Source organism: Chelonoidis abingdonii, chromosome 10 (genome assembly GCF_003597395.2).
Source record: "Chelonoidis abingdonii isolate Lonesome George chromosome 10, CheloAbing_2.0, whole genome shotgun sequence".
NCBI classification, from domain to species: domain Eukaryota; kingdom Metazoa; phylum Chordata; order Testudines; family Testudinidae; genus Chelonoidis; species Chelonoidis abingdonii.
Window position 1 is genome coordinate 10,714,227 of NC_133778.1, and position 10,984 is coordinate 10,725,210.

At 42.2% G+C, this 10,984-nt stretch overlaps 1 protein-coding gene across 3 annotated transcripts; it reads right to left on the reverse strand.

Moving 5' to 3' along the window:
* Window positions 1-443: 443 nt before the first annotated feature.
* On the reverse strand, window positions 444-10,540 carry LOC116839411 (putative methyltransferase DDB_G0268948). 3 transcript variants are annotated; one of them, XR_004377130.2, is made up of 8 exons: window positions 8,088-9,061; window positions 5,707-5,835; window positions 5,301-5,461; window positions 4,613-4,826; window positions 2,250-2,350; window positions 1,703-1,840; window positions 1,176-1,324; window positions 569-655 (listed from the first exon to the last, which is right to left on the reverse strand). XR_004377130.2 is itself a non-coding variant. In XM_032805317.2 (7 exons), the coding sequence occupies exons 2-7, from the start codon at window positions 5,815-5,817 to the stop codon at window positions 565-567; spliced, it is 816 nt and encodes a 271-aa protein (XP_032661208.1). In that variant the 5' UTR covers window positions 5,818-5,835; window positions 10,473-10,540; the 3' UTR covers window positions 444-564. The 3 variants fall into 3 exon arrangements, 2 of the variants coding, with proteins under 2 accessions (XP_032661208.1, XP_032661207.1); XM_032805317.2 differs by lacking the exons at window positions 1,176-1,324; window positions 8,088-9,061 and adding an exon at window positions 10,473-10,540 and having other exon boundaries at window positions 444-655; XM_032805316.2 differs by lacking the exon at window positions 1,176-1,324 and having other exon boundaries at window positions 444-655; window positions 8,088-9,062.
* Between the last annotated feature and the right edge of the window lie 444 nt (window positions 10,541-10,984).

Consider the following 10,984-nt stretch of genomic DNA (forward strand, 5'->3'; position numbering starts at 1 on the left):
TAATGTGGAGTGCAGACAGTAATATTTATCTGCCTGGTACAGCTCTTTGAGGGCTCTGGATGAAAGACGCTTGTGAAGTGTTATTACTATAACACTACAACATTATTGCTGTTCCTATTTGCTTACCCCATTGACATGGAATTACATATAGCAGTTGATCTTGCTGCAAGCTATTTTCACTCAGTAGGATCATAAAGCCTTCTAAAAATCTCTCAGCTGTTAGGTAACACAATGTTTATTACATATTCCATATATGATCCAATCTCCGCAGTCTTCTATGTGGCAAAAGATCCTTGATTTCTTCCAATGCTCTTTGAACGATGGCCAGACAGAATACTGAGCTTTTCCTCTTTAAATAGGAAAAAAACACCCCATGAAAGCCCTTCTAATATTGATACTATTTGACTTTGTGCTTCCATTGTCTCCCATTGAAAAGGAGGGAGTTTTATCATTGACTTTACTGGGATCTTAATCAAATATTTTAAAGGTGATAACATCAGTTATAAGTAAATACCAAACATGAGATTATTCTTCTGACTACAGGGTCGTTGCTGGATTTTCCATTCACGGCACCTTACAGCCCAGAACACAAGCACTCCTCATCCAGATCTCTACCTGGGTTTCATTAGAGCAAACTCCCATGGTCTCCAGGAACCTGAAACAAGAAATGGAGGAAGGGTCCTTACTTTCTTATTGTATAGACAGACTCCTGTCCTACCAGAGGCACAGGTGACAGCCAGTTCTTAGCATCGCAGCCTCAGACTTTGTCTTCACTACTGCACTACATCAGTGAAGACATGCTATGCCAACAGAAGAGTGCTCTCCTGTCCACATAATCACTGCACCTCAATGAGAGGTGGAAGCTGTATCAGTGAGAGATTGTCTTCTGCCAACATAGTGTGGCGTAGACAGTGCTTTAAGTCGATGTAACTTACGTTGCTGAGTGGGGTGCTTTTTCACTCCCCTGAGCGATGAAAGTTACATTGATGTAAGAGCTAGTGTAGACAAGCCCTAAGACTTATCTGTCCCACCAAAACCACTCTACTCTTACCAGAAAAATTGATACACAAAAGGTAATTCAAGAGAAACTTCTTATATCTAAAGCAGTTTTAGCACATTACCTCCGCCAGTCACTAACCATAATTACTAAGGACCATATGGTAGGCTGCCCATACCTGCAACTCCTTTTGGTGTTACTGGGTTTGTATGAAGGGTTGCATGCTGGCTTCAGTCTCAAGAAATTGTGGTTTACTGGGTTTAAAATGGAACTAGAAGCTCAAGCTCTCAATATTTTATTCCTTTGTTAATCAAACTTGAGGATGTCCTAGAAGTACTCAGTATCAAGTACCAGAAGGAGGAAATTAGCTAAGCTGCCTATTTTACGAAGTATCAAGCTAGACTTCACCAGTGACAGCAATGCATATAACGGATTCTGGTAGAAATACTTGGCCATATCCCCAGCTGGTTAAAGTCGGTATAGCACTACTGAAGTTAATGGGGCTTTGCTGATTTAAGCCAGCCAAGGATCTGGACCATAAAAAGCCAACGGCTCACAATACTGACCACAGCAAAGATGGCTGCACCAGTGCAATGACTGCCCCCATCCCCCCCAGTGTTGGAGGAGTTGTTGTGACCTCACTCTTCACCTATGTCATACAAGGAAGCTGCCCACACTCTGCTTGTTTTCTTAACTTGTTTTTACCTTTGTTCAGTTTTTTGGAGGAGGGATTTTGCTCCTTCAGGGTCGCTTCTCAGAAGGGCTTGATACATGGAGAAGGACTGGAAAAACCCGGTCACCCCAGAAACAGACATGGGAATTTTGTCTAAGATCTGGGTAACTCTGCAAGAGTGGGAAGAAACCAGAGGATTGGAGAAGTAAGCCTGGAGGGCAATGGAGCTGTGCTGATTTATATAAGCTGAGGACCTGGCTCATGTGGATTATTAAGATGTGGGGCATGATCTGTTATCCCTTCCCCTTTTTGGACATTTGGTTATGGGGAAACCTCTCTCATTTGATGAAGAGGCCACACAGATGAACCAGACAGATCAGGGACTGGAGATGTGTTTGAAGGACATTGGGCCAAATGATCTCAGGGCTACCTGCTAGCTTTAAACTCTACGAATCTTCTGCAACCTGCAGTCTCAAAATGAACACCAATGAATGCCGTCTAAGTGCCCAATATTCCAGGGCTCACACAACCCACAATACAAGAGATTACATACAATTCATTTTGTCCTTGTCTTCTCACCTCTTCTTGTCTGGAAAAGGCACAGACTCAAACACCTCTTTATACTCTGCAATGACAAGATTTACTTTTTTATCTGCATATTTAAGAAGGAGGTTCTGGGTCTGTAAAGTCAGAACAGAAACAGCAAAAATGTTACGTAAGGCCTTGATCCTCCACTCCATCTGAGCTGCATTCTCTGATTCAGAGCTGCCTGGCCTGAGGGGAAGTTAGAGCTACACAGGAGAATAATGGAATAATACAGACCCTTCAGACTTTCCCTATATATAATACTCGCAGAAGTTGTGTGAATCGGCTACATTTGAACAATTTTATTTTGGGTTTAATAGTCATTTCCTTCCCGCCGTCCCTCCACCCACACACTCACCATTGTTTGCACTGGACAGAATCTCTTTCTGCTGTGTTTGTATAGTAATGTTCTTTTACAGAGAATATCCATGAAAAACTGCCCTCTTTCAAAATGGTGGACATAACCTCTTCCATTGTTCTTACTGGGACTGTGCCCATAAGGCTGACCTCAGTTAAGATGCCCTCTATCAAAATGATCACTGACCACCCATTGAGAATGAAGCCACCTTAGGGAAGATAGTGGCCACCTGTGCCATCAGGAGGCAGACAGGAATATTGTGATAACCAAGTGAATGGAGACAGCAGTCATTTTTGTTCAGGCTTCCTGCAGCCTTACTCTCATTGAGAGCAATGGGAGATAGAAACCCTCCTCAAAATGGCCACCTAACAGAGTGACACAATGGAGGCAGGGGAAGACAGAAATATAACATGCCTTCACAAGCAGTTTAATCTAAAGAGCCCATAGCATTATAATGCCTTTGTCAGAATTCTATGAGCATTACATGGTATCAATAGAGGACAGAATTAATGTTTTTCAGGTACCTTGCCTGAGTCATTTCCTTAATCTAAGGAAGGAAAGTCTAACACTAACTCTGAATGTCCTGGGTTTGTAATACTTCGTTATGGGATAATTACAACCACTAATGTATTGTATCCTAAGTTATTCATATGTACCCTGAGCCATACCTCAATGTGAGGGTACTTTTTGTCTGGGAATGGGTTTTATGTGATGGAAGCTGCCTGAACACAAGCCAGCCTTCCCAAATATACGACTTCACCCAGCACCATTCCATAAGGGCTGGATCCAAATCCCAGTGGAGTTAAACAACTCTTGCTTACTTCCATGGATTCAAAATGCCAGAATTAAAGTTCTTTGTGTAACCTTAATTTTCCCACCTTGTACATCTGCTCTACTATAATACAGTCTTTAAGTTACATGATTGGATACTATTTTTTCCCACAGGACCCATCTCACTCAGTGCGCAAGATGGGCAATGCTCACATAACGTGTAACTATTCAATATTTTTCTTTATCCTCATTGTCCGTGTGGCCTTATTTCCTGTATACCCTATTCAAACGCTGCCATGCACAGTTAGAAAACACTATAATGTTTGAGTGCTTCACAAACATTACACATCCCAGCCTCCACCCTAAAGCTCCTCATTCCACCTCAGACTTCTCCCACTTGCTCCCCCATCTCACTCTCAGGCACCTTGTTCCACTCCCCTTGCCCAACCAGTGCTAGCCACTAACATGTAGCTTGCTCTGTGGCCAATTACTCTGTTCTCACTGGCTCCCAGTCCCAGACTCTTCACCCTCCCAAAGCTCCTTGTCCCAATCTACTTCCTCTACCTTCACCACCATGACTCATGTCCTCTCTGAATTGAGCCAGGCGTGCTGCCTGTTCTGAGGACTGGTGCCCAGCACCACACTGACTTGCAGCAGGGAACCTCCAGCTCAGCCCCAACAACTTCAGGATGGAGCATACTCAGTTGCTGCATGGGAGTGGTGCAGTCACAGTCGCTGGGCGAGCAGCGGGAACTGTGAAGAGCTGGAGCATGCTTATCGCAGATGGAATCTTTGGAAAATTTAGCTGCCAAACCCTCTACTGAGAATTTTCAAGTTGAAATTTTTCAAAGACTTATAACTTGGCCAAGTTCAGGTAGTTTTCCCATGGGAAAAAATCAAAGGCACATGCCTCGCACAACCCTTCTGCAAATTTCAAACCGCAAGGAGGAGCTAGAGTTTCTCAACACAATGTGAATAAGAATTTGTTTTGAAATGGGCAAAGGCACCTATTTTTCTCTATTTCTGTTTTTTGGGAATGGCTGACTGTTTTTGCTGTGTCAGACAGGCAGAAAGGAACATTTCAGCCCAAACACTTAAGGTCCAGCAAAGTTATAAACAGCTGAAAACAGGGTCTTATATATGAAAGTGTCTGGCAACCTTAAAATATACTATACACTTCCCACCATATGGAGTGTTTGCTTTTTAAAGGACTGTTTTCTTCTCCCACCTCAGTGAAGATTTCTGTAAGCCTCTTTGAGCAGTCTTTATAGTGCATACTGAAGTTTGTAGTGTAGGTGCTAAGGGCCACACAGCCATGTGGCCTGAGAACTCGATCCACTTCTTTCATGAACTTCGGCATATCAAACCAGTGGGCAGCTGTAAAAGCAGTAATGAGGTCCACAGAGCCATCCGCAAATGGCAGCTCCTCTGCAGGGCATACACTATAAAGGGAAACAGGGAAGATATTTCAAATGGGAAGGAGGAGTCTCTACTGTGGCCTCACATGCATGAAACTTATCACGTGTGGACTCTTCTGAGAAGAAATGTGGTGTTGTTGAAAATCTGACATTGAAAAGTCTAACTTTTTTGTTCTCTTGGAACTGAAGAGTGATTTGGCCTAAGAATGTCAGCCCAAGTTTTCAAAATTGGAGCTCCAAAATCCACATTTAGGCATTTAATTAGGAACAACCTGATTTTCAGAAGTTGAGCACCTGCAGCTCCTGCTGACTTCAGATAGAGTCGTGAGTTCTGGGTACTTTGTGAAAAAGCAGGTCCAATATGTTTGAAACCTAAGAACGACTGACCTTGTTTGAAAATACTGGCCTGTATCTGTGCTGTTCACAAAGTGCTGCTGTGTGCAACGGTCAGCACTTTGGACACACCGATGGGAAAGCATCCTTTTACGGAACACTTACTGGTAAGAAACATTTGGGAAGGAGGCAGCTTGTTTAGCTTCCTCTATTTGAGCTTCACTGATATCTGTTCCAACCACCTTCTCAAAATGAGCTGCGAGTACGCGAGTGCTTTGTCCCGACCCGCAGCCGACATCCACTGCCAGCCGAATGGGGTCTTCTTTCTGAGGGGAGAACAGACACGTCTCAGCAAGTCGAGCACAAATTCTTATGAAGAGTCAAATCTTAGTCCTCTTTACACCCCTATACACATACACAGTCCTAGTCACAGAGTAAAGGCTCTGATTCTCCAGGTAATTAGAGTAATGTCTGTGGTATCCTATTGGTTTCACTCCCATTGCATTCTATAGGTCTTCTCCACAGTAGAATTAATAACATGTATTCTCAGACTAGGGAGAGCGTCACTTACCTTTTCTTCCAGGTAGGAGAAGATGACACTTTGGAGATTTTCAGGGGGAGAGAATCTGTATTTCTGATATGAAACTGCATGATCTCGTGCCTCGAACAAACGCACAGCCATGTTCCAGCAAACTGGCACCTAAAGGGATTAGGCAAATTCACTTTGTTACATTAGCCTTAAGATCAAACTCCACTAACTATCTAATTAACTCCATTAAATATTACTCAAGTTAGGTACTGAAGTTCTAGCCTTTGGAATCAGCTAAGGGCAAAGATACTTCATGTTCAGTATGAGTCAGCGAACTTTGCTTTTCAAGTGTCTTGGTCTTCGGTATAGGTGGTAAATGTAAAAAGCAGAGTAACGGATTTGTGGGAGGAAATACGACGTGGGCCAGATCATCTAGTGCTGGAAATCAGAAGGGAACTGGGCTATGCTGATCTGCAGCAGCTGATTATCTGGGCCCATGTTTACAGCAGGGCTGGTTAAAATGTGTCAAATTATTTTTTGTCAAAAATACCTTTTTTTAAACTGACTATTTGTCAAAAAATGTCACTTATACATTACAAAATGTGGCATTTTCTTTTTTTGTTATTTTAAAATACTTTTTACTATACATTTTTTGTTTTTTCTTATTTACTGCTACCCTCTGTCCTCCCTGGTTTTTCTCTTCACTCATTTTTGAAAATTGTCTCTCCCCTCTGAAATATCTATGGGGGTGGGGAAGAGAAAAAAGGGGGGAACCCTGTCCCCCCAAATATGAAAGTGACAAAAATACCAGGAAAAATAATTTAAAACTTCAAAAACATTTTAGTAAAAACTAAAAAGGGGACACTTAATACCCTGTAAAATGAGAACCACCTTTCAAATTTCATTCTGTCTTGTTGAAGCTCTTCCACTGTGTAGAAGCAATTTAACATTCATTGGGCCACACAGAGAGCATAAGAACTACTGTGTGGCCTGTGGTTTGGGCACACATGTGGGAGACTCAAGTTCAAGTCACTGCTCTGCCTGGTTTCAGACCAGGAATGGGAACCTGGGTCCCTCAAATACCAGATGAGGGCCAGTCAAGCAGGAATTCTCTGTGGCAGCTGAGTTCTGCAATCTGACAGGATAGCCAGGCCTGAGCCATTTATAGTCCCAAAGATATTCATATCTTATGAAATAACACTGCCTATATGATCAATGGTAAAACCACATAATACAAAGTCACTGGGCATATCGCACGCTATTTAGAAAAAAACCTGCTAAATACAAAAACCTATACATTGTTCTATATCCAAGGTTTTATCATTTTGCATAATCTTGATACCAGAAATCAATATCACTTCATTTACCGATTTTTACATCCATCTTGAACAGAATGCAGGATAAGAAACAGAAATAGGTATTTTGTATCCTCCCGTTATCTTGGTTAATAGGCTTTCCCCGCTATAACTAACAATGAAGAAATTTAGCAATAGCTGGATTTTCCTTCTGGGCTTCCAAAAATGTCTTCTTGTGGAAGAGGCATTGTGATGGGTTCAATGTCCCTGGAGAAGTCTCCTGCTGCCAAAAGGCAGCTAGCAATAGCTGCCAACCAAAGCACCTTGCCATCTCTGAGTATATCCATACACCATAAGACAACATTAATCAAAACATCTTTGCTAGTCTCTTCAATGCATTCTATCACATTTTTGCATAAGGGGACTTCTGTGTAGGTTATTTGTCTCCACATCAGATTTCTCTGGACAATATTTGACTCTGAAGTTAAACTCAGCTAATTCTGCAACTCACTGGTGTGCTATGGCATTCAGCCTTGCCGAGAGAAAAAGAGGTTGATAGCATTATAAATCATGTCCACAAAGGATTGTGTGTAATAGAGGTTGTTGGGAATCTCGTCAGTTACAGCCCTTTACAAAACTCCTTTGGAAACTCCAGCTTCCAGCATCTGAATCCGTCATGAAGACAGGGCACAGATAAATACATCAAGGAGGATGGGAGTTTAAGACCTCTAGGCACAGCTACGATGGGACTGATATCAGCACCTGAATATTATAGAATAGAAACTACCATTCCGTCTCTAAAGGATTTCAATGTATTTCAGTTCTTCATGCTTTTATTATCAAACCCAGAAGGGCATTGACAACAAAACGCTTCAGGAAGCAGAGTAAAGGACAGAGAGACAATGAATTATAACAATTTATAGGAGGTAAAAGTAAGGGCTGAGCCATCATCACTTGCCCTTGTGTAGCCCATTGGACAAAAACATTTTCAGTCAATTGTTTTTCAACCCCTAATGGTGCATTTCTTTCACAGAGATTAAAACTTCTAAACCTGATAAACCATGCCAGGCACAACTTGCCATATGACACAAACCAAAACAAACTGTGAAGCAATAAAAATAAATGTACCTTGTATCTGTGTATGTCACAGAAACAGATGGATTTGCTGCCCAGGAAGCAAGAACTCCTGCTGCAGTTGATGAATTAGCTGTAATCTTTCTGCAGCTTGGGGAAAGCCAGCCTGTGAAGCCAGAAGTTTTGATTTGTTAATACCCAGGTCAACTGAGCACAATCCATTGTTTTAGAAGTGTGAGAACAGAAGATTCCATTGGCTGCTGGTTTTCAGCTGAATAAGTATAACCAATCAAATGCATTTTAAGAACTGGCCAGTAGAACTCTCATTTACAATGTTTCTTCTCTTTCTTGGAAAACCAGTGTCAGTTAGACTGAGACATCTCTTTATCGAGATGTGTGTTGGACAAACAAAGTTTAACTCTGCTGAGTATTTTAGAATAAACACATTTTATAGTGTGATTTTGCTTACTTCTGAATCTTACACTGAGATTTGCATTTGAACCTTACATTGAATTAAGTTTGATGAGTGCAAAAGGATACTGTCAGGTACTTGTAGGGTTGAATTTGTTACTCCTTTCCTCTCTCTTGGCTGTAAGGGTCCGCTAGAGATGTGGAACTGAAAAGCTTTCCCAACCAGTTGCCACACTTGCTATAAAGAAAAGTTCTTGTTTCTTTTAGAGCACCTGGCAACATGCCTCTGCTCCAGGTGAATTGCTGGGTGTGTAGTGCCAGCCTCTGTGATTTCTATGAAGTTCTGTTATCTCCAGTACGACTAACGCCCAGGAATGATGGATGGGGCATTTTTTAATTCTGCTTTTTGAGAGATTAAACGTATCTAGGGAAGCATGTTACTTTCTGGGAGCTGATAAATTACCTTTGAAATCTGAATGTATTTTACTACATACAAAAAAGAAATTCACTGAAATGAAAGGGAGATTTTCCTGACTATGGGAAAGATTTGGGAACATAAAACATGGGAGAAATATCATCAATTATCTAGTCTTCCTCCACCCATTCTAATGGTAGTGTACTCAAATTGCAGCTATGTCATGGTATAATTCCCCACTCTGAACCTTAGCATCCAAAAGATGGGGTACCAGCATGAATTCCTCTAAGCTCAGTTACCAGCTTAGTACTTGTAGCGCTGCCACCAACAAGGAATTCCAGTGCCTGGTACACTCTAGTCCCCCCAAAACCTTACCCGGGGACCCCCAAGATCCANGGCATTGTGATGGGTTCAATCATGGCGGGCTCCAGGGGTTTTGCCGCCGCAACAGCAAAAAAAAAAAAAAAAGCCACGATCTGTGGCAATTCAGCAGGAAGCCCTTGCTCCAAGTGGGAGTGAGAGACCCTTCGCCGAATTGCCGCCGAATACCTGAAAGTGCCGCCCCGCTCCAGAGTTGCCGCCCCAAGCACCTGCTTGATAAGCTGGTGCCTGGAGCCGGCCCTGGGTTCAATGCCCCTGGAGAAGTCTGCTGCCAAAAGGCAGCTAGCAATAGCTGCCAACCAAAGTACCTTGACATCTCTATGTACATCCATGCACTATAAGACAGCATTAATCAAAACATCTTTGCTTGTCTCTTCAATGCATTCTGTCACATTTTTGCATAAGGGGACTCCTGGGTAGGTTATCTGCCTCCACATCAGATTTATCTGGACAATATTTGACTCTGAAGTTTAAGTCGGCTAATTCTGCAACCCACTGGTGTGCTATGGCATTCAGCCTTGCAGAGAGAAAAAGGGGTTGATAGCATTATAAATAGGGTGACCAGACAGCAAGTGTGAAAAATCGGGACAGAGGGTGGGGGGTAATAGGAGCCTATATCAGAAAAAGACCCAAAAATCGGGACTGCCCCTATAAAATCGGCATATCGGTCACCCTAATTATAAGCCATGTCCATGAAGGATTGTGTGTAGTAGAGGTTGTCAGGAAACTCATCAGTTATAGCCCTTTACAAAAACTCCTTTGGAAACTCCAGCTTCCAGCATCTGAATCTGTCGTGGGGACAGGGCACAGATGAATACATCAAAGAGGATGGGAGTTTAAGACCTCTAGGCGCACCTACGATAGGACTGGTATCAGCACCTGAATATTATAGAATAGAAACTACCATTCTGTCTCTTAAAGGATTTGAATGTATTTCAGTTCTTTGTGCTTTTATTATCAAACCTACAAGGGCATTGAAAGAAAAACACTCCACAAAGCAGAGTAAAGGACAGAGAGACAATGAATGATAACCATTTACACGAGGTAAAAGTAAGGGCTGAGCCATCATCACTTGCCCTTGTGTAGCCCACTGGCCAAAAACATTTTCAGTCAATTGTTTTCCATCCCCAAATCATGCATTTCTTTCACAGAGATAAAAACTTCTCAACCTGACAAGCTCTGCCAGGCACAAATTAGCATATGATAAACAGTAGCAATAAAAAGAAATGTACCTTGTATCTGTGTATGTCACTGAAACCAGGAATGGAGGGACTCCCTGCCCAGGAAGCAAGAACTCCGGCCACAGTTGATGAATTAGCTGTATTCTTCCCACAGCTTCGGAGAAACAAGCCTGGGAAACCGAAAGCTTCGACTTGCCAGTGACCCGATCAACCGAGCACAATCCAGCTTTAGAAACGTGAGAACAGAAGAGTCCATTGGCTGCTGGTTTTCAGCTGAGTAAATATAACCAATCAAATGCATTTTAAGAACTGGCCAGTAGAACTCTCATTTACAACGTTTCTTCTCTTTCTTGGGAAGCTGCTGCCGCTTATCGAGATGTGTGTCCATGGAACAAGAAATTTAATCCTACCGAGGATTTTAGGATTAGGCTTTATAGCGTCATTTTGACTACTTCTGAATCTTACCGTGAGATTTACATTTAGAACCTTAAATCGAATTAAGTTTGATGAATGCAAAAGGATATTGTCAGCAGGTATTTGTGGGGTTTAATTGCTTTTCTTTC

Excerpts from the sequence above, each read along its gene's own strand:
- LOC116839411 (XM_032805317.2), bottom strand. The coding sequence starts at position 5,817 with ATGGCTGTGCGTTTGTTCGAGGCACGAGATCATGCAGTTTCATATCAG. Across the intron at positions 5,462-5,706 it reads TCTCCTACCTGGAAGAAAAG|AAAGAAGACCCCATTCGGCT; the intron begins GTAAGTGACGCT and ends TTCTCCCCTCAG. Across the intron at positions 2,351-4,612 it reads TTACAGAAATCTTCACTGAG|ACCCAGAACCTCCTTCTTAA; the intron begins GTGGGAGAAGAA and ends CTGACTTTACAG.